At 32.8% G+C, this 21554-nt stretch overlaps 3 protein-coding genes across 3 annotated transcripts; 1 reads left to right on the top strand and 2 right to left on the bottom strand.

The window, feature by feature from the left end:
* Nucleotides 1-25: 25 nt before the first annotated feature.
* LOC128157435 (glutamyl-tRNA(Gln) amidotransferase subunit B, mitochondrial-like) lies at nt 26-6917 on the bottom strand. Its single transcript, XM_052819986.1, has 12 exons — nt 6781-6917; nt 6215-6377; nt 4605-4718; nt 4302-4494; nt 3850-3972; nt 3136-3249; nt 2937-3021; nt 2595-2826; nt 2351-2484; nt 2079-2157; nt 1749-1886; nt 26-473 (listed from the first exon to the last, which is right to left on the bottom strand). The coding sequence occupies exons 1-12, from the start codon at nt 6876-6878 to the stop codon at nt 330-332; spliced, it is 1617 nt and encodes a 538-aa protein (XP_052675946.1). The 5' UTR covers nt 6879-6917; the 3' UTR covers nt 26-329.
* A 213-nt stretch (nt 6918-7130) lies between these two features.
* LOC128157448 (cysteine-rich hydrophobic domain-containing protein 2-like) lies at nt 7131-14839 on the top strand. Its single transcript, XM_052820001.1, has 6 exons — nt 7131-7265; nt 10287-10341; nt 10678-10833; nt 11090-11146; nt 11374-11433; nt 11835-14839. The coding sequence occupies exons 1-6, from the start codon at nt 7138-7140 to the stop codon at nt 11883-11885; spliced, it is 507 nt and encodes a 168-aa protein (XP_052675961.1). The 5' UTR covers nt 7131-7137; the 3' UTR covers nt 11886-14839.
* Nucleotides 14499-21294, bottom strand: LOC128157436 (U3 small nucleolar RNA-associated protein 18 homolog). Its single transcript, XM_052819987.1, has 13 exons — nt 21060-21294; nt 20661-20749; nt 20315-20410; nt 20130-20197; nt 19783-19907; nt 19364-19447; nt 18806-18977; nt 18312-18412; nt 18058-18148; nt 17321-17444; nt 16963-17137; nt 16430-16572; nt 14499-15857 (listed from the first exon to the last, which is right to left on the bottom strand). Exons 1-13 carry the CDS (start codon nt 21252-21254, stop codon nt 15833-15835), a joined length of 1488 nt encoding a protein of 495 aa, XP_052675947.1. The 5' UTR covers nt 21255-21294; the 3' UTR covers nt 14499-15832.
* Nucleotides 21295-21554: the final 260 nt, after the last annotated feature.

A 21554-nucleotide genomic window follows, 5' to 3' on the forward strand; every position in this document is an offset into this window, starting at 1 on the left:
TGTTTTATGGTATTAAACACATAAATTCTGATTGTTGTATCAATGTATTAATCAGCAAATCTATTAAATGTACAATTGTAACAATTTAGGATTTTTATAAAAATGGTTCCTGAACAAACAGAATTTATTTGTGCTTTCTTTCTTTAAAATCTGGCTACTTCCAATTGCTGGAGCACACAAAACAAATAATTGAAGGTGAAACATGGTTTCCTTAATTCTGATCCAAGATTTCACAACCAGTTCATATTTCTATATATTATTTCACCTCAAGAAGTTCTATAAATATATTTAGATTTTGTCTCTTCTGTATATTCCATGTAAATATCATTTTATTTCTGTTTCTGTTCTTCTAGTAGTTCAGTAAATATCTTTTTCATCAATACAGGGTGTCCTTTCATCTGAGTTTCGTTCAATGCTTTCATCAGCAAAGAACTCAAAGCTTTGTCCTCTTTTCCTTTACAATACTTTTTCACCTGTAAAAAAAGTACATCTTAATAAAAGAAAAGATTCATTTTGTTGAATAAATTCATAAATGCTTAATATCAAAGACACCCAAAAGAACAAAAAATAACAATTTATATTAGATTGTAAATTGGTGATGTACTAGAACTTCTGAACAATCATGGGTATGGGACACCTGTCGAAATCAATGTGGATGAATGTACATTAATTAAAATACTTTCACCATTTAGATTTTTCAAATTTTGCAATATTTGACCAAGAAATATGAGTTAAAATTTTTTGAAAAGGTAAAAATTATAAAAGCCTCAGCAGGATTCTAACTCATGACTTGCAGATTTGTAGTTAACGCTCAAACCCATTATGATACGCTGTTAGGTAGTAATTTTAGGAAAGAAAAAAAATTATGAAATTATACTTGGTTTTATTGTTTAATTTGAAATGAAGTACATCACAATATGGAGGTGTCCCATACGACCTTAATTAAGATCTCAGAATAAAGTGTAAAGTAGACATCATTGAGATTAATGCTTAATGGACATTAAGATGCAAGGCATTTCAGAGATTTTGCTTTGACCTTAACCTATGATCGACTTGGACATTTTCCAGTTGGCATAAAACTTTCATTAAAGCTCATTATCTTTTACTTAATGGCATTCTTTTGGTTTAATCTGAGCAAATTTAAGACAGTGGGAAATAAATTATGATATAAAATGAATTTGAAAGAAATTAGCTGAGAAATTCACATCTGACATTGAAAGACCTTGAAACTTAGTTTAAGGTCACAGCACACTTGATTTAAGGTCGCCACACACCCTTTACCTGAAAACTCTGGTTATGTGAGTACTGGTATGAGCAATAGGGCTAAGGGGAGAGTATATACAGGTATTCTATGAGAAAGATTTTTCGCATGGTCTGATATGACTTTGACCCTTGACCTAGAAACTTCATTCAAATTCAGTGCACAGAGTGCCTTTGACTAAAGGCACTTGTGGGTGAAATATGAGCCAGATTAGACCATGGGAAAAGAATCTATGATCTGGACAAGGATTTTTCAAATAATTCTGCTATGACCTTAACACTTAGACCTAGAAACTTGGTCAAGGTCACTGCACATGCTTCACCTAAGGGCACTCTTGTGGGTTAAGTTTGGGCCAGATTGGGTGAAAGGGAGAGAAGATATGCTCCGGACAACTGATCGCAGATGAATGGACAGGAAAACAGATTGATGGACAGATTGATCACTATAGGTCACCCACAGAGTGACCTAGTGATGGAGTTTTACACACCAGTTTGGGGTTCTCCTCCAGGATTTTGACACAGACTGGCTTCAGGGTTTCAGTGTCCACAATCTGCCGCCAGCCGTTGTTATCTACCACAGTCTTCGGTCGCTCTGTAATATCTTGCTTTAGGTACAATTCTACCAGCTGAAATATTTTGTTATGACTGGTAATCTTATACATGTAGTTATAAATTCTCTCTGCTTAAAAGGATTTCTTTATTAATTTTTAAGCAAATGGATTCAAAAATGAAGCATTATCTAATTGCATAAAGATATTTGTACATTTAAAAGCTGCTGAATTATAAAAGTTGACACACTTATAAAAATGGAAACTTACCTGAGAACAATATGCCACTGTTGAATATCCACTTTCTTTAATATCTACTATCTCAGCCAGTATATCTGGTGATATTGGACTGAAACAAAGATTTCACATCTTACAATTTACATGTACCAGTGCAGCACTGGGAACCAATATTAGGCAAGCGTTGTATGTGATTTGTACAGGTATTACACATATTCTTTAAACAAGTAAACGCATAAGGTAAAAATAACAAAAGCATTTAAACAAAGATAACAGAAAGAAACACTCTTTAAAATCAGACGTACCTATTCCGAATCTTAATGTCATTAGCATTGAATACCCCCAATAAGTCATTGACAATGAAATTTGCAATGAAATTTGGAGGACTGTTTGAATATTTCATAACCTCATTAAAAAATGTCACCCCTTTGTCTTCATTCTACAATTATAAAGAAGAGAAATCAAAATTAGCAAAGTTATTGGGTAAAATATCACAAATAAGAAATAAGAAGTACCAGTACTCAAAGGGCTTGAAAGATAATCAATTACCACTAAGACGTAAACATTTCTCAGAGACAGGTTGTAATCATTTATAAGCTTATTCCTGACGTCTCGAGGTAGGGGAGGCATATTCTGTATTTCCTCATCAATATTTGTTGTATTTTGATCTCTTGATTGAGCTGCTGTCGAATTGTTGTATAAATAAAGAGGAGGTAAGTTTGGCTCTGGCATAAATCTATAGTCTTGAAGTCTCTCCTTATCTCGCATTGGAATAGTTTTCCTAGAAGAGCAAATCTAGAGTTAAGCAGATGGAAGAATCATAAACAAAGGTCATACCTACCAGGTACATGTATATCATTTTCATCAAATAGTGCACATAGAAAGCCTCACCCAGACTCTGAATCAAATGTCCGAGTTTCATTTATAACAGTTCCACCATTTTTTAAAACACTCTTTTGTCTCTTAATTTCATAGTCTGCAAACATAAAAACAATAATTAGAATATGTTGGCAGTTGTATACATTCAAGAGAAAGAGGGCATGAGTCAACTAAATACTTCTTCTAAGTATAAAGTACATCTCATTCTTACCCACAGCATTTCTGAGGTCTTTAAGACTCCCCAAATTTTTAACTTCAGATCTGACTCCTAGGGGCTCACTGGGTTTGTGAACTGAAATATTAGCATCTACACGCAGAGCACCCTCTGTAAAAAAGGAACAGGAAACAACATGAATAATAAAAGAACCTAGAGAATATGTCTGGGATGGTAACAGCTATGTGAAACTGATAGTATCTACAGTAAAACAGCGAACACGCTTATAATGAATTGACGCTTACAGCGAAGTGAATTTCATTCCCCAAGACTCTATTTCATGTTTTAAACTTTATGGATATAACGAATTACGCTTATAAGGGATTTAAATTGCCAATCCCTGGCACTTCGTTATAAGCGTGTTTTACTGTAGTCAGTACAGACGTTGGATGGCCGAATTGTAAACTGCATTGTAAAATTAATGTTGGCCAAAAGTGGCTGCATTAATCTATATCACAGCAGCGACTTATTTAATGCCTAAAAATAATATGGTACATAAAAAAAAATAAAGTGCATTTATCTCAAAGCCTCAATATCTATCTAGACATCACACACATGTATCATAAAGGCTTACAACAAAAACACAAAACTTCTGTTACAAAAATAATATCCAATCTCAAAGATCCTAAAATTATAAATTATGTGTATCACAAATAAACCATGATTTAGACAGTTTTCTTTGAAGGATGTGAGGATTAAAAGTATACATACCCCTGAAGCTACCAAGACAAACTTGAAGTTGTCTCATCATTAACTGCACTTCACGCACAAATGAACTACAATCAATACCATTTTCAAAATCAGGTTCTGTGACAATCTCCATCAAACCAATCCCTGCAACAGACAAATATGATATCACAGATAATATTAAACTTAAAATTAAACTGCTCATTTTCTACTCCTGGTCAATTGATTCACATGATACATTCTTAATTCATAAATGGCCAATCGTTTTTTTCATTTTTACATATTCAACAGACACTAAGGTCAGATTACGTATGCTATATGACCCAACTGATAAATCAATCAAAATTAAACTACCGGTATATGCATTTAATAGTGTAATAACCAGTAAGTTTAATATCCAATGAGCCAGAGATATTGTACATATTAAGTTTGTCCTGATCAAGCAATGTCCTAAAATTAAAGTATTACATCTGTACCTGCCCTGTTGAGGTCAATCAGACTTTGCCGTCCCTCCTCATCATGCAAGCTCCGCCCACTGTCCTGCTCCAGTTGTAATTGTGTGATCCTGGCAGTTTTTGTGACATACCTATTGTTCTGGTCAATCAAAATGTACTCCACTTCTCCCCCCACTGCTAATGGCTGTCTCTGCTGTGTTATTTGATAACCTTGCTAAAAAAAATTTAAAATGTGCAAATTTTCAATCCAATTCATTGCTAGTACATAAAGTTTTATGGTTTTCTGAAAAGGCTATTTTATATGAGTGCACTAACTATACTTACTGGCAGATCAGCATAAAAGTAGTGCTTTCTGTCAAACTTGGATACTTTGTTTATCTTGCTGTTTAAAGCAATGGCAGTCTTCACACCTGCTCTGACACATTCTCCATTTAGGACCTGAAAATATAAATAGCTACTTTAAAAAGTCTGAACATTTTGCATACATGATAGGATACAGTTGCATTGCCAAAAAGCCAAATTAACCCATGTACGACCACCTCAAAGATATGTTTGAGCACCCAAGTACCATTTATAAGCACCACAAAGTTAATTATGTGCTAGTATATAAAATTAACTCTTTTGTTAAATTAAATGAGCAAACCAAAGTAAAGGTGGTGCTGATAAATTTTATGAGCCCTCAAAGTTGAAATTATGCTTTTACATTGTTATAAGGACATATATTATGAGCCTACAAATATTAAAGTCATCAAAACCAGATGTAGGTTTAATTAAAATTAAAACATACATCACCTACATGTACATTTGGCACTTAAGTTCCCCAAATTTTTGTCATTGTCAATTACCAAAAGGTGATTTACACAACTACCAACTTGTTGGACAATTTGTGATGACCATTGATATTGAGATAGGATTTGAATGTGACTTTGTCTGACATTTGGATCAATGCACAAAAGTTTAAGGCACTCATGAGTGCATCAGCAATTTGACTTAACGAGGCCGGGTCTAATTTTTTCTGCCCTAGATTTTTGAATGAAATTTTTTACATGAATTTCTACTGATATAATAATTATTTCAAGATAAAAAAATAAGACATTTACCACACCGTTTTTTCAAGGGGTCATCTCAAAGTTTGTTAATTTTTAACATAGGACCCTATGGGATTTTGCTTGAAATGTATCAATTTTGCTTATTTTTTACAATTTTCTTAAACTTCTGCCCTAGGGATTTCTTTTTCTGTTCTACATATCAAAATTATTGCTAAAAGGCATCAAATGGTCAAATAAAAAAAAACTTTTACCCCCTGGTTTGTTCCAGAGGTCTTATCAAAGTTGTTTTTTGTATGCCCAATTTCCCAGTTTGTCAGATAATGGCTATTTTTTATTTGACAATGACAAAAATGGTGATCTTTATAGTATTATTAAAACATTTAGAGATATTTTAGTAATAAATAAATATATAACATCACATATTTAAGGTCATTAATATTAAATACATGGTTACTGTTTTGAAATATATGAATTAAGCTATATTTAGACGGGTTAAGAAAACGTGACAAAGGGCTAGGCTTGCTGAACCCTCTTCCCGTTTTCAACCTGAGCCCAAATATAGCTTATATTTCGAGACATTTATGTTTATTCCACAATATAATATCAATTTTATGCATCAAACGAGCTATTTACAACAAATTTCGCTGAATATCTGCAGTTGAAACTATCATGCCATGGCGTCAACAAAGCAAAAAGATGACGTCACAATACAAATGAAATGCTGCGCAAAAGTGTGCGTACTCGTTCTGTACTCGGCCTCGTTAAGGCTTTAAAGCAGAGTAATCAACACCCTTCATGATTCTATATATCTCTAATAAACAGATTTTCATTGAAAATAAAAATTGCCAATCAGCAATCTTTTTATTATGTTAGTAAGCTGTTTACCGGAAGTGTTCCAGGCAAGGCAGCATCAAAGATGGACACTTGAGTATTTGTAGGAGCACCAAAGGCAGTAGATGATGCTGAGAATAATTTACTTTTTGTGTTTATCTGTGCATGAATTTCTAGACCTATCACACCTTTCCAGTTCTCTTGAGTGCTGTTGTGTCTAAAAAAAAAATAAGCCACTGTGATTAGAATACATTTTGAAATTTAATAATTAATGATGATCAACAGAAGGAAATAGGCATACGATGTGAAGGATACTATGTGTGTGTGTGTATGAAGTATACATCCACATATTAAACTTTAATTAAAGAACCCTTAGACAATGTAGGTAAGTTTCAATCCAGTAGGTTGGAACCTTCATCCAAATAAGTTAAAAGAGCCAATTTTCAGTTCAAAAATGGATTTTTAAAACTTTTCAATAAATAAGGTAAATCTTATATTGAAACAATTTTTGGTGTAACACAACTGCAATTTTTCACTTTTTCGGTGCATCTGGGGACCAATCTCACAAACTGTAGGTTTAAAATAGATTGGTTTACATTGAATTCCTTTGAGTTACATACCTGCAGTGTTTGTATAAATGAGAATGCTTTGGCTTTGACTTAATTCTCGAATATAAAGCACAAGATCGAAACCTGCAAATTTTCATGGGCGCAGCCATTTTGTATTAATGATAACTAATACGTAAAATTATTCGGAAACCTTCTTCATAGTGATAAGAAAAGTTTACTTGAATATATCGCCAGTTTGCTAGACCCTAACGCCTTTATATAGTTTATACTTTGTATGTTTAAAACTGAGATATAAAACGTTTAGTGTGGATAACAGGAACTATAAGTTTTCGAAGATTTAGCTCCCTTTAATTTCACGCTAAATGTTTGCGTCATCAACTCAAATTCCCCTTCCACAGGAAAACAACAATGGCAGATTCGTTTGACATAATATACGAAGAAGGGGTAGAGGAGATTTCAGATTCAGCATCAGTTCAAGATTACACCATAAATTTACCGGATCCTATAATAATCAGAGGTGCTGGAAATGTCACAATGTAAGATATCTTAGTTACTGTTTTATTATTACAACAAAATGTTAACAACAGAATTAGGAGCAAGGTAAACAAAGACTTTGTACAGGGAACTCAAACACGAGTTAATGGTGTACAGTTGTGGATTTCTGGTGAATATAGATTGGGTTTTTTTCTCTCAAGTTTTGACACCATCAATCAGTTAATTGATAGCCCACTTACTTTCTGTTTGAAAAAAAGGAACTGTATAAGCTAAATTCAGCAGGAAGAATTTTTTGGTATTTTAAATATTTTTAAAATCAATTATGAATTTAAACTTAATACCCAGGCTCAATTTTTGAATTGAATCGAAATCATTATAGTCTGTACAGCAGATAACAACTTCTTTTATTTTTAGCTTCTTCTTAAAAACTACAAGTCCAATAGAAACCATTTTTTTTATATTTTTATATGAGGCATCTCTATGGTAATTAAGAGGAATCTAAATTGTGAAATTCATGGCTCTACCAACCCCAGGGCACCACGGGTAGGGCCAAATATGCAAAAAAAAAAATGTTAATGTTGAAATCTCCAACACGTAACATCCCCCCTGTTATGGATGATGACTGCATATCTATGTAGATATACCATATAGTAAGGTGTTCAGTACTCTTCATAGTGTATCCTGCTTGCAAATTTGTAAGTTTATATGGATCGTCATCAAAAGCAGGAACAAAATTGTTATTCTTTAATGGTTACTCTCATAAATGGTTTTCTATATGATTTTTACTATCAAAAAGTCAAAGAGAAATGATGATGGACCAGACTGGGATTTGATCCCGGGCCCCTTGAATCTCTAGTCAGGTGCTCTACCAACTGAGCTATCTGGCGCCGGTATTCTAACCGGTCTGACCGTCACAAGTCCAACAAAATGAAAGTTAATTCAGATAGTCTAACAGATTCAATGTTGACAGGTCTCCTGGTCCAGCATAAAAATTGTTCGACTTCTATGTCAAAACCAATTGATATTCATCCGATCTGTTCAGAATGAAAAAAGCCAAATTAAGGGCAGTTCAATATGAATGGCTAATTGCTACTTGAAATTATACTTGCATCTGAAGTGAAAGGTATAACAAAACAGTTGTTTAAATTGACTATGATTTGAGCAAGTAACTTATGATTTATTGGACGTTCAGCCTTTTGCAGCATTTGTGTCTTCAGGTCTATCAAATCATATTAATTGCCCTCATACCAAGTCAATAAATACATATCTTATATTTATAGTCACCACCTATAAAACAATTTGTTTTGCCTCGGACTAGAATGACTCGACGTCATTGCATGGATGAATTGCGTCACGTGATTGCCTTATAAATTTCTTTACACGACGGGCGTCAAAATTTATACGGCAACATGGCGGACGTAACATTATTTGAGCTGATTTTTTACACAAATGTTCAACCATACCTTGAATTTTTAAGCCCCAAAATATTTTAAAATATTTTAGAGTGACCCCACCTTTGCCCGTGACATAGTGACATATGCTATATACAATAGCATTCAGGTTTGCTCAGACGACTGATGAAAAAGGTACAAAATTAGAGAATAAGCCTATGAATTTAATTGTTTTATATTATCTTTTGTTGTTTACCATACATATCAAACTTTAGGTCCTCGACAAAACAAAACACTAATTAGGTTTGTTACTGACTGTTTACAGAAATTTGTGGGGTCGGTAAAGTCCATAGAAGGCGAGGCGGAGCCTCATCTTCTATGGGCTTTACCGACCCCACAAATTTCTGTAAACAGTATCAAACCTAACAAGTAATAATTTATAACATATACATTAATATTGAGAAATCCTTTTACCAGTGATAGGAGTGTGATGTTGGACTTGAGACATGAGCTTGGTCTCATGGATTGTTCAAATGCTGTTAATAACAGAGGTGGTTCGGGTTATATATTGATTCAATTTAAGTTGGAATTCTAAAATATTGTTCTCTGATTTTGCATATTTTGAACTTGGATTATTGATTGATATGACATCCTTTGAATTTTGATAAGTATGGAAAATTTCTGTAATTATGAATTCAGTACCGGTATATCTATTTGAACTTGACTCCATCTAACTTCACCTTAATTAGAATTACTTCCTTTTGATCAGCTCACTCCACATTATCCTCCTGGATTTTTTTTTTTTTTTGGTAACTTACCAAATTTTTTTCAGTCAACAAAATTGTTGATATGTGGGGCAATAAGGAAAATAATCACCAGATGTTAACGTTACCAAAGCTTGACTCTTTAAAGGGAAATAATTCATGTTCATGAGTAATAACATCTCTGACTAATCTCTAAGGAACCTAAACAGTATTTACAATTTTTTACAAGTGGTTGGGTTAACAATATGGTATTATTAGTGTGCCACTTATAAAGATAGATCACTGAAGCAAGGATTAGCAAGCTAGGACATTTGAGAGCTTTCAAAGAGCAGTGAAGATAATTATTTAGGAAAAAATGCTTACATTTACCATAATTAAAAAGGATTTCATAGAAGATTACTGCGGCAAAAAGAGCGCTTATAAATACACAGCACTGTAGGTGTTGAGGTTAACAGTGGCTGTTTAAGTTCAAAAAAGGGCTTTTTTGTTTAATTTTGTTTACTTTAGATGATGTCAATGAATATACCGGTAATGTGAATTGAAACGTTGACCAGAAGCCATAAACATGCAGTATATACACAACCCCATGTATAATAAATTATTCATAGAATTTTTCCAATAAGACTGTACAGTGTGATGGCTATCAAACAGCCCTCGGTTAAGATCAATGGTGACACATGATCATGTAATGGTTTTGTCTTAATTCAAGTGAACAGCTGATAGTCTGGTATACTAGATTAAACTGCCTTTTCTGTGTTATGTATACATTTGTTAACAAAACATGTACCTTCAAACTTCATCTTTTTGGGGAAAATATCAGGCTCCCTTTAAAATCATTAACTGTACATTTGATTTTAAGAGAGAATCCATCAATGGTCACAGTTTCATACACATTATTTTTCTTTAGATTTGGCCTCAGCAACAGATTTGACACAGAATTTCCATCAGGTTTGGCAGCAAAGGTACAGAGAAATAAGTCTTTTTTAATTAAGTTAAGAGTAATATACTTGATTATGTTTTGATTCATTATACATGTATGATAAGTATTAAGTACTGATACATGTGCTGTTATAGTAAAAAATTACTGATGGGACAAAATGTCACCATTTGTTAACTCCCTTTTAAATACACATGCAATTTTCTCCGATTTTGTCGATCATTGCGTGTTACGTTGACAGGTAGCTCCTGAGGAATATGAATACTATTGGGACAAATTGTTACCAATTGTTATCTCCCTTTGAAAATAAACATGCAATTTCCTTCAATTTTGTTAATCAATGCATTTGTTACGTTGACAGGTTGCTCCTGAGGAATATAAAGCTACAATATCGCGCCTGAACAGTATGCTGAAGAAGGCCCTCCCCGTGAACATCAAGTGGTTGTTCTGCGGCTGTATATGTTGTTGTTGTACCTTAGGTTGCTCCATGTGGCCAGTTGTCTGTCTCAGTAAACGAGTAAGTCGTCATTAAACACTAAATGAGTAAATCATCATTAAACAGTAAACGAATAAGTCGTCATTAAACAGTAAAAGTGTTAGTCAATTGTCATTATAAATCCCTCCGAGACTTGCATCTATCATTAAAGATTAAAAAAATCTTGGAAGCATTTTCTAATTCAAGAGTTAAAAATTAGGATATACCAGTAATGTCTTTCTTATATCAATGCAGAGTTAAAATTTTACTGCCATACATGTATTGCCATTTTTTGTAGACCAAACATACTATAGAGAAAATATTAGATTGGGAAAACAGTCATTTATATAATAAGGTATGTAAACTCATGATTAAAAAGTCTTATCTCTATGGAGTACATGTTTTTATAAATAAAAATCTCTAAAATCATGCCACTGTTCTTTTTAAGAGGTTGATAAAAGTAAATGTTTGAAGTTTAAAGATTGTATAGAATATGTACATATCAGTACAAGTATTCATAGAATGCAATGGCATTCGTGGTGGAGAATACAGATCTCAGTTTGAATGGTGATATACTTGTAGCTTGGACTGAGGTGGAAGTTAAGTAAACAACGCTGTGATTCTAGTAGTATGATGGAATATGTGAGTTGCTATATCAATATTAAAATCAACATTTCAAAAAATGGATGTTACATGTACCTTTCCCTTTTTACCTCTGCCTACTGTCATCAGTTTTCAATTCTTATTGTTATGCTTATGCATATGTTTAATGCATATTGTTGAGATCAGTCAGAGGCTAGATCATTGTTTATCCTCCATAGCATTAAAGCATTTTATTCACCCATGCATGTTATTGTACAGTCATAGAAACACATTTGAAGGAAAAAATTAATAGCAAGTGCAGTGATAGGGAATGTCCAATGAAACAAAAGATAAAGAAAATGACATAAAGCATGCACCCATGTTTATTCAGAAATTTACCCAGCAATTTATACCAGTAAAATCTGTCCACAAAACCTTCACTCTGATTAATTATCTTTCAGGTCCTTTTAATAGAATTTATCCCCAAGGTTCCTATATTCCGGCCAGACTGATGTAGGTCTAGACACACCAGCAGGAACAGACTCCTCGACGTGAAAGCCTGTCTCCACTAGCTTTGCCATACTGTCAGGTCAACACAACTTGTTTTCTCTGCAGTGTTGATCCGATTTATTTTATCTTTAAGTTAGAATAGACTCTTCATACCAGTTTGGTAATTTTTCTTTTCGCTGAAACTATGTTGCACCATTATGGTTCATCTAGCAGAATAAGCAATAGTTTAAACAATGCAACTGTGTGAGTGGATGAGTGGCAGTAGTACTATTTAAATGCTTCTGATTTTGTGGTAGAGTGCTTGGTAACATATCTAAACATGTATGTAATGAGTTCATTCTTTTTTCATTGTGTTTTCTTGCTTTAAAAAAGTCTTATGTATACAAGGTACATGAATTTATCAAAATAACTGAGGTATATTATTGTCAGGTTTTACAAGAAAGCATGTCCCAGATTAAAGTTGTTGTCATTAATAATTACAGTACAATCAAAATGACCTACTTAGTAATTTATCCTGTTTATGTTGAATTATATGATACTGTTCACATGTACATGAAGGTGATTTGAAAATGCATTTCATATTCTGTAAACTTTTATGTATTGGTGACTATATCAACTCTCCACGCAAAGTAGTTTTCCTTTGCACGCCTCTGGAAATGCCTGTTTGTATCAGCCATCAGTGATATTGTCAAGAGCACTGCCATTGTTCTGCTCAACCAAACAATAGGGTCTAAATTTTTGGTAGTTTATTTACTGGTAATTCCATTTTGGTACCTATCTTATACACTTCATCAATGATCCAACAGCTGTTTAAATGCTGATGTAGATATAATACTAATATGCTTTGATGACATTCAAAGTGTGTTTGTGACAGCTCAGAAGTGTTCTCAGTTCAGTAAAACCAGAGGCTGAATCAGGTACTGTGATCAGCCCAGGTAACTAATACAGGGGATGTACTGGACTGAGTATCATTTAGGAGTACTACTATTTCTCTGTTTTTGTAGATAAATTTTTGCTCCAGTGATATTTGACTTCCACGCAATATGGGAATGTAGTTGTTAATAAGCTGTGGGAAAAAATTGATAGCATAAATTTCCGATAAAAATTTAAATGCATACAATTCTAGCAATTAAAATTTGACAAAAAAATCACCTCTTGGCAACTCTATAAAAAGAACAAGTCATTTTAAGCCCTATGTGAGTTATCTCCCTTATTCTAGTGTCATTGATCCTCAATTTTGAATGTTTTTGTTGTACATATATTTCCTACTTCAGCATACTCCAAATGGATTTTAAGAATTCAACACTGTATGCCAATTTGTATACAACTTTAATGTGCTGTATATATCATTTCAATGTGGTTAATCTTGTGGCAAGACCAAATAAACATTCCATGACACTGCAATAAAGTTGCATTTATAGAATCATTTATACACATATCAAGCATTTATCTTTTCAGACAAGTACTCTACACAGCAATTGTTGGTGGGGTACTACCATAGTATGTATTGTATATTACTAATTTGCTTCTGGCTTCAGTGCATGTAATCAATGTTCTAATTTTCTAATGGGGGCAGGGGAGAGTGTAAAATTTATGCCATATACTAGTAACATTCTGAAATAACTTGAATACCGGTATGTTGAATGAATCCATGATTGACATTTTTTTTAAACATCATAAACAACCTAAACAGCAGAATTAACATTCCATAGTTTTTCATGATCATTGTTGTTGTATTTTATGCTAAAAACAATTAAATTTACTTGCCAGTAGTGTCAAGATATTAAGTACTCTTTGAATTTAGTCAAGTTTATTTTCATTATATTATCCCATGTCAATCTAACGTTATTTTAGAAATTGGATCCCTTTAATTTCATCCAGATTTAAAGTGTACCTATATCACTGAAGCCCCACCCTATTTTGAACGTGAGTGAACCTCGGTACCTAATCAATCCAGTTGTGTGATGTGGTTGATGAATCCTTAATAAACCCTTCCATATAGTCATGCAATAAATTGTATTGGGAGGTAATATTTGTATTGTTTTACAAAAACAATAAAAGAAGAATCCATTGATGTTGTTTACTGGTAGTTGGTTTCACTAACACTGTTCAAGCACAAGAAAAATAATGCAATTTTCTAACCTAACAATTGCCTTGTCATTATAGAACATTGGAGTTTGATTTTGCAGATGCAACTTTAGACTTTATCGGGAATATCTCACTATTCTTGGGCCTTTTTCTTTTTATACCAAACCTTGGCACAATTCTTATGGTTATTTTGTGAAGCAAGCAGTTCAGTGTGCATTCCATTTATGTATCATTTACATGTATGACGATATGAAAATGAATTAATTGTGAATACAAAGCAAGTTCAATTGTACTAAAGGAACATTGTATACCATAATTCATCAAATCACTTACACTTGTTGAAAAGCTGTGTACAAGAAAAATTATAATTAATTTATAGGAAATACTGAAACTGATTTTGTTTTTTTCTGAATTTGTAATTTAAGTACATGTATTAAAATAAATTGATAATTTTTAATAAATGTTATTTATATTAAAGTGTGAACTTAGCTTTTAATTTTTGAAAATAAAAAACAAATTATCTGGAATTGAATTATTAATTTCTCTTCTTTAATATGCCAATACATGCAACCAGTAATATATATTGTTTTGATACAAATATAGAAACATAACAATTATCAGTACAAACCCATTATAAGCTACCTCAAATTATCATTTTTGAAAAAGTAGATGTGTGAATGGGGGTGTGATTTGTACTTTGGAAGAACTTCATCCATTTGTAGTGCTGCAACAAATACATGTACATAGAGTTTTCTTCTTCTGAGTATGAGAGTTTTTCATTTTCATTGCTAATAAAGATGTGTGTGATTTTTCTCATGCAATGTATATTGTATAATTCATTTTGAATAAAATGCATTTTGATCTACAATTACAGTGTAAATGTCTATGTTTGATTGAACAACAATGCAGTTTAGAAAACTGTTAATTAGTGAAAGAGTTTAAAGCTGGTGATGGGAAGAGAGACGTACTGTCTGTAGGTTTCTGACAATGTAATACAATGTACATGTACACGTCAAAAAGATCCCAATCAAAAGAGAAACGCTAGTCCATAATTGATTTGTTTGATAGTCTCAAAACAATTTAAATAATATACAGGTAGATGTAAATTACAAATGTGTACCCATGAACAGAAATGTATCAATTGCACGCAGTGTCTATTTTGACACTAGGTGTAAATACCATGTTAATTTTCTGCATATTTTAATACAGATAATTACATGTTGCTCAGAATTATGATTTGGGTGTTGAAAGCATGAAAGCAAATTTAATGATGGAGAATTGAAAAGAGTATGAAAAAGTTGTAATAGATGGCACATCTGTGTATATAGGTGTGGACAAATTAGAGTTCATGGTGTGAAGATCCAACATTTGCTCTACATTTTCAGTGGTTTGACCCTGTAGTTCTGAAGCATTTAGGTCCCTATTCTCTACACAAAATGATACACAAGTTGTACATAACTTACAGCTGTCAAAATCCTAGGTATGAGCAATTGCGACAAGAGCACTGAAGTATACACACACTACACAAGTAAATGTGTTCAACATACCAGACTCTTGATTTTAAAACAGAAAACTATTGGTATTTGTTTTCGACCTCAACATTGTCTACAGAACAATATGACATACTCAAAATGACATTTCCACCAAAATGTTGTCTTTTAATCTAGTACATTTTTTCTCATTTTAAAATCACTTGCAGCATACAGATCGTATGTTTAATAATCCTACAAGTTGATAAGCTTAACACTGTTTCTACAGCAGGTTGTCTGAGCTGTCCAGGCCCTAAGCCACTGCTGTAATAACAATGATACAATCACATCCAGCTGCTGGTAAAACATTTCAACATCCAAAGGATACTCTGTCAATAATTACCATAGTGCTGCACCCTGAAATAGAGTTTGAGACCTGTGAAGTCAACATGATACATGACTTACTACTAGTAATAAACTATTAACTATTATAATTGATCGGACATTTCTTACACTTCCTCTTCAAAAGGTACCAACTTGCACCTAATGAATCCAGGAAGAAGACCCAAAGGCTTACTTTGGACCTCGTACTTCTGGTTTGCGATGACCAATAAATAATTTAATACAGTAGTACTATAAGCTACATGTAACTTTAAGTCCATGCTGGATGCACTATATATTAATTTTGAAAATTTGAGTCCAATCAACACAAACAAAAACTTGTACCATATCTGTAATATGATAGTCTGACCAAAATTCCGGATCGATAATGTTCGACCATGTTGGTTCCGTTTTTAGTAGTTTTAGTTTAGTTTCCGGTTATGAAATAAAAAGATGGAAAACTCATCACGAGTTCAGACCATTTATTCCTCTCACATCCATCGTCCATTTATCATAAACATCGATACCGGAACAAACTACACTTTTACAGCAAATTCTATATCTACCATTCAAAGTATACACCTGAAGTTTCAGACTACCATACCAACCTGTAAAGAAGGGCAGATCCTCTGTGAGTCCCTATTGAGAAATAACCACTGTTCAGAGAAAAATCCATACAGGTTGGAATTCGCAAACTATCTACTTTTCTCTCAGGAAAGTTGGAAAATACAGTCATTGAAGGAACATGTACCTGAGTAAAATTAAAATCATCATCAGAATGCAAGTCTTGTTTTTGTAGCTTCACAGTAGGCCTCACAGAAATGTATATAGTATCAGGGTTGTCTCTAAAAATTGAAGTAGAAGGAGGAAATGAAAAAGTAGAAGGGGGGTCTGGGGGTCTTGCTTATAGCTACATTGTGTTGGAAATGCAAAAATAGCTGGGTAATTAAGGCATTATAGGCGGGGGAATTTTCCGTCTCCTGGGTCTTAGAGACAACCCTGAGTATCGACATCAACCATAAGGAATGGTGTTACATAATGGATTTCACATAAGATAACTGGTATAAAATAAGTAAAGCCACAAAACACAAAATGAAAGAAAAGAGGATGTACAGCTGATAACAAATAAAGGAAATCTTACAAGTTTAACAGCTTTCTCTGCATAAAAGGATGATATCGCTAGAATCTCTGATGAGCAGTTAAACAGTGCATGGGTACAGGGTGTGGTCAGATTCATGATAGCCTTCACTGGGGTGGGGGACCTAGAGCTCAGTATCGTCTGTGTATCATAAATATTCACGACTCCGCTGTAAGACCTGAAAAATTTCAACAACAAGTTGTTTATCAATACCGATTATTAGTCAAATGGCACAGAAAAGCATTGCAACATACATATATACATGTACATTTACAATGTACATTGTAGTCCCTGTTTTAATTAATAGATGGTCAGTGCATGGAGAAACCAGCTTTAAAATTTTTTAAACTTCTGGACTAACCCACAAGCCAGGTATTGGCCATTTGGAGATAATGCAATAGACGTTCCTTTTGTACAACCTTCATCATAGAAGCGGTGTATGCAGTCTCTTCTATCTAAATCCCAGATGTACACATCCCCTTCAACTGAAAATAAATATACCCAGTACCTAAAACATATATCAATATCAAACAATTCATTTTAGACAGAATTCTGTCAGATGTGAAACTCGATGCATACCTATACTTTCTACATTGAACACCAGTTACTATTCCCTTTCTGCTCTGTACATGTATGTATATCTACCGTAAAGTACAGTAAAACACGTTTATAGTGAACACGCTTATAACGAATTGAAGCTTATAGCCATTTTCATTCTTCATGGATTTTAAACATATTGTGAAGCAAAAGGATATAACGAATTAGGTATATAAGAAAGCAAAATCGCCCGTCCCTGGCACTTTATTATGAACATGTTTATTGAATATATGTAAGTGCAATAAAAAGATACTGATAATTTATGGGGGCCAATTTTTATCTATTACAAAATTTTTACAGACTCAGTAAATTAATTGCCTGAATATATCAAGATTGCATTTTATAATTCAGTGATAATTTAGTGAAGATGAAGATTTCTGGTAGCTCTATGGTGAATTCTGATAATGTTATTAATGTTTGTGGGCATCAGTGAGTGAAATTTTTGCATTCCTTAATCTAGCATGTCATCAACCAAATCACTTGGGGTACTTAATGACCTACCTCCATGGGAGTACATTCGTTGTCCATCTTTAGAAAATGCTATGTCTTTTACTTCACCATTCATACTCAGAGTGTGGATCCATTCCTTGGACTGAAAGATTGTAAATCATATGAATGCATCAATTTTTATTCTGCAGTTTTAAAAATTACATTCTGTTAAACCTGTAAGAAAGAAATATCAATGACACAAAACCTTCAATTCAGCTGGCTGAACTTAAAGGGAATATACAAGGACCCGGTATTTTCAATCTTACCTTTGCAGAGAGGAGATGCATTCCTCCATTTTTTCCAAGAAATACTATAAATCTACCATCTGGTGAAACCTTAAATTTTTTCATCATTTTCTCCTCTAAACCTTTAATCACAATGAAAAATGCTTCAAAGTTAATGTACTTTATTACACAGAAATTATTATACAATGTACCTCAAAGAGGTCTACATACAATGAAATTGGCATCCTGTAAATGCTATAATGGAGATATCAAAATTTAGCAAAATCAATAATTAGGAAATGCATAACAAATACATATCAATTCACTTTAAGAAAATGTGATTTCAACTATGGTATAACATGTACATGAAATACCAGAGTATATTATTCTTTAACGTTACATACTATTACATGTACAAAATTGGTATTTTTCTCAAAATCCAGTTTATAATGCTAATGTTTACAGAAAATGCATAGAATAATAATCCCTTACTTTGTGGTGCAGATAAACAATTAAAAATTACTTCAAAAGCAAACCTTTAATCTTTGGAACATTTACAATTTTCCCAGCCATCATGTCATAATATTGAAAGTTTTTGAATCTTGACCCCATGATAACTTCCAAACCATCTGAGCTAAAGTGAGCACAGTGAATCGGGAATCCATCAAGGAACACACTCTGGATCTTGGGGTTAAGCTTGCCATCAACCTGCAAGGTCAAGATAGAGAGATATTTTTGATATATCACATGTATTTCAATCCGTTTTTGGAGAGTTTTTGCTATACAACTGGTTTTATTACATGTTTTGGGATTTCAGATTTAAGGTAGTATATGGAACACCTCCAAATTGTGACATACTTCCTATCGAAATAAACTATGCACTTTATGAGTTCAAATCTCAATGGGACTTTCAAAACTTTTACCTTTCCAAAAATTTTTAAAACACATTTTTTGGTCAAATATTATAAAATTTGAAAACTCCAAACCAGTGAAAGCATTATGATTATAATGTTCTTTTATTTATCTACATTATTGTCAACAGTTGCCCCATACACCTTAAAACTAATCTTTAAAGACTTCATTTAATACTGTACCTGAAACAGACTCAATGTATAATTCATTCCCGCAGTGAGTATCACCTGAGCTGTAGGGTGGAACTCTACTGATTTCAGTTTACTCTGGAAAATATAAAATACATCTGGATTAACTAGTATACCATTAAACTTCCAGAATTTTTTTTATTTCATTCATCTTACCTTTGATTTACATGTAAGTTACTTAAAAGAAAAAATAAACTTTCCCAAAATAACTATCTGATCTTGACTGGCACAACAATCACATTATACATATATGTATGTACATTTCTTCCAAAAGCGAAATAGTCAGTTTATTAACCTTAAAAAAATTTATCAAAGTATATCTCAGAACTAATACTGCAATTACCCTTTCTGATAAGGAAAAGGAAACAAAATTAGATAAGTAAAACATTTTTTTTTTTATGCAGACTCCTTACTTCTGATGGTTGTTCTTTGTTAGCATCAGTACACTGTTTGAGATCGATTAGACCTTTTGGTAATGAAGACGATGTTACTAGATAGTTTCCTGTTTTTTGTAATAAATCATCTACATCGCTGTCGTCTGAAATTCAAAAAGAAATTAGATCCCTTTCTCAAATAAAAATATATAAAGCAGAAAATGGTTATCAAATTATCCTTATAAACACTGTAATTTTTTTTATTAACAAAGAGAATGATCATTTGGCATATTTTTTAACCAATGTTAACATACATAAGATGGTATTGTATTTATTTCTATTCTGAATACTGGTAGATTTTAAAAGCTGATACCAAATTAACATACCATCAGATGATTGGACTTTCTCAGATGGCAACTTTGCCCAATTTGGAGCAGCAGATACCTTCTCAAATCTATGCACACAGAAAAGAAATCAGAATTACCTGTTCAAGACACTACAGAAAACTTAATGTGAAAATATTTGGACTCAATAAATTGTTAAAATCTTAAAAAATGTTTGTATTGCATACTCTGTCTTCAGTCTGGAAGTGTACTGGTCTGTTTTTATTTTACTTTCGCCTCCTCTTCTGATTAAGTCATATCTTCTTTCCTTTGTTATTTGAACACTGAATAATGAAAGACAATGCTTTTTAGTCACATAAACTTTCCGTATTTGAAATAACACAACCTTTTTTTTCAAGAATACAGTGTTGTTATTATAAATCAAAAAGAGTTCACCTTTATCAACATGATACTATATATCAAATGTATTTGACGACAAGAACATACTTAAATTACATTAATGAAAAAGAGAAATAAGTTACGACTTTTTTCTTCACATGTTACTTAGCAAGTTATCAACAGTGAACTGAATACCTTCCCCTGACATCATCATCATCATTCCATACTGGTACTTTTTTCTTCGGTGGTAGCCGCTTCTTCTTAGAATGGGATTCATCCTCTACCTAAAGGTGTATGAAACTAAAAGAATTAAACATACTTTTGGTATTTTTAAATTGTCATTTGTAGCTGCAATAATGTAGCCCTCTCAGGATCAAGACTTTTATTACAGTGTAAACAACTGTATTGAAAGTTTTCACTACTTAAGAGAGTACAAAAAGCTGAGGTAAACTGGTATACCGGTAAACAATTTTTAAAACTAAATGCGTTCCGACCACAGAGTTAGCTTAGTACATTTTATTTTTCATAAATATACACAATTAAAACAAAGTAATTTTGTTCTAAAAATTGTATGTTGCAGTAGAAAAGGCTCGCCTTTTTAGAGACTTCTTCCAAAGTTTGTAGCACATCACCATCTCCGCCTAAAACAAGTTTTTCTAAACGCTCCTCTTCAGCCTTTTTACTTTTTCTTTTGCTGCCTAACGGAACATTAGCTTTTTTATCCTTAAGTGATTCTTTGACTTGTGTTGTCGGAGAATTGACTACAGTATTTCTTTTCCTTCGCAACATAACGTCAAACTAGAAATAAACTTCACACATGTTCGAGGTATAGAACATGTTCTATATATCTTCAGTGTTAACATATTGCTTCTAAAAATATTAAATATTTTCTTGATATAAAACATTTTGCTAACCCATCAATTACAAACTAGTTTCTGGATCAAACTGTAAGGATATTCCGGGAAAATTTTGAGACATTTATTGTAAATGTTACACCTTAATTTTACTACCATAAAATATTTTTCTGATTTTATTTAACTAAATGTTGATTATTAAGACGACTGATTGACAAAAATATTTGTATCGATA

The sequence above is a fragment of the Crassostrea angulata genome, chromosome 7 (genome assembly GCF_025612915.1).
Source record: "Crassostrea angulata isolate pt1a10 chromosome 7, ASM2561291v2, whole genome shotgun sequence".
Taxonomy (NCBI): Eukaryota; Metazoa; Mollusca; class Bivalvia; order Ostreida; family Ostreidae; genus Magallana; species Magallana angulata.

Excerpts from the sequence above, each read along its gene's own strand:
- LOC128157435 (XM_052819986.1), bottom strand. The coding sequence starts at position 6,878 with ATGGCTGCGCCCATGAAAATTTGCAGGTTTCGATCTTGTGCTTTATAT. Across the intron at positions 4,495-4,604 it reads ACTTTTATGCTGATCTGCCA|CAAGGTTATCAAATAACACA; the intron begins GTAAGTATAGTT and ends AATTTTTTTTAG. Across the intron at positions 3,973-4,301 it reads GATTGACCTCAACAGGGCAG|GGATTGGTTTGATGGAGATT; the intron begins GTACAGATGTAA and ends TGTCTGTTGCAG.
- LOC128157448 (XM_052820001.1), top strand. The coding sequence starts at position 7,138 with ATGGCAGATTCGTTTGACATAATATACGAAGAAGGGGTAGAGGAGATT. Across the intron at positions 10,834-11,089 it reads TTGTCTGTCTCAGTAAACGA|ACCAAACATACTATAGAGAA; the intron begins GTAAGTCGTCAT and ends CATTTTTTGTAG. Across the intron at positions 11,434-11,834 it reads CTAGTAGTATGATGGAATAT|GTCCTTTTAATAGAATTTAT; the intron begins GTGAGTTGCTAT and ends ATTATCTTTCAG.
- LOC128157436 (XM_052819987.1), bottom strand. The coding sequence starts at position 21,254 with ATGTTGCGAAGGAAAAGAAATACTGTAGTCAATTCTCCGACAACACAA. Across the intron at positions 20,750-21,059 it reads TGGAAGAAGTCTCTAAAAAG|GTAGAGGATGAATCCCATTC; the intron begins GCGAGCCTTTTC and ends ATACACCTTTAG. Across the intron at positions 20,411-20,660 it reads GATGATGATGTCAGGGGAAG|TGTTCAAATAACAAAGGAAA; the intron begins GTATTCAGTTCA and ends TTCATTATTCAG.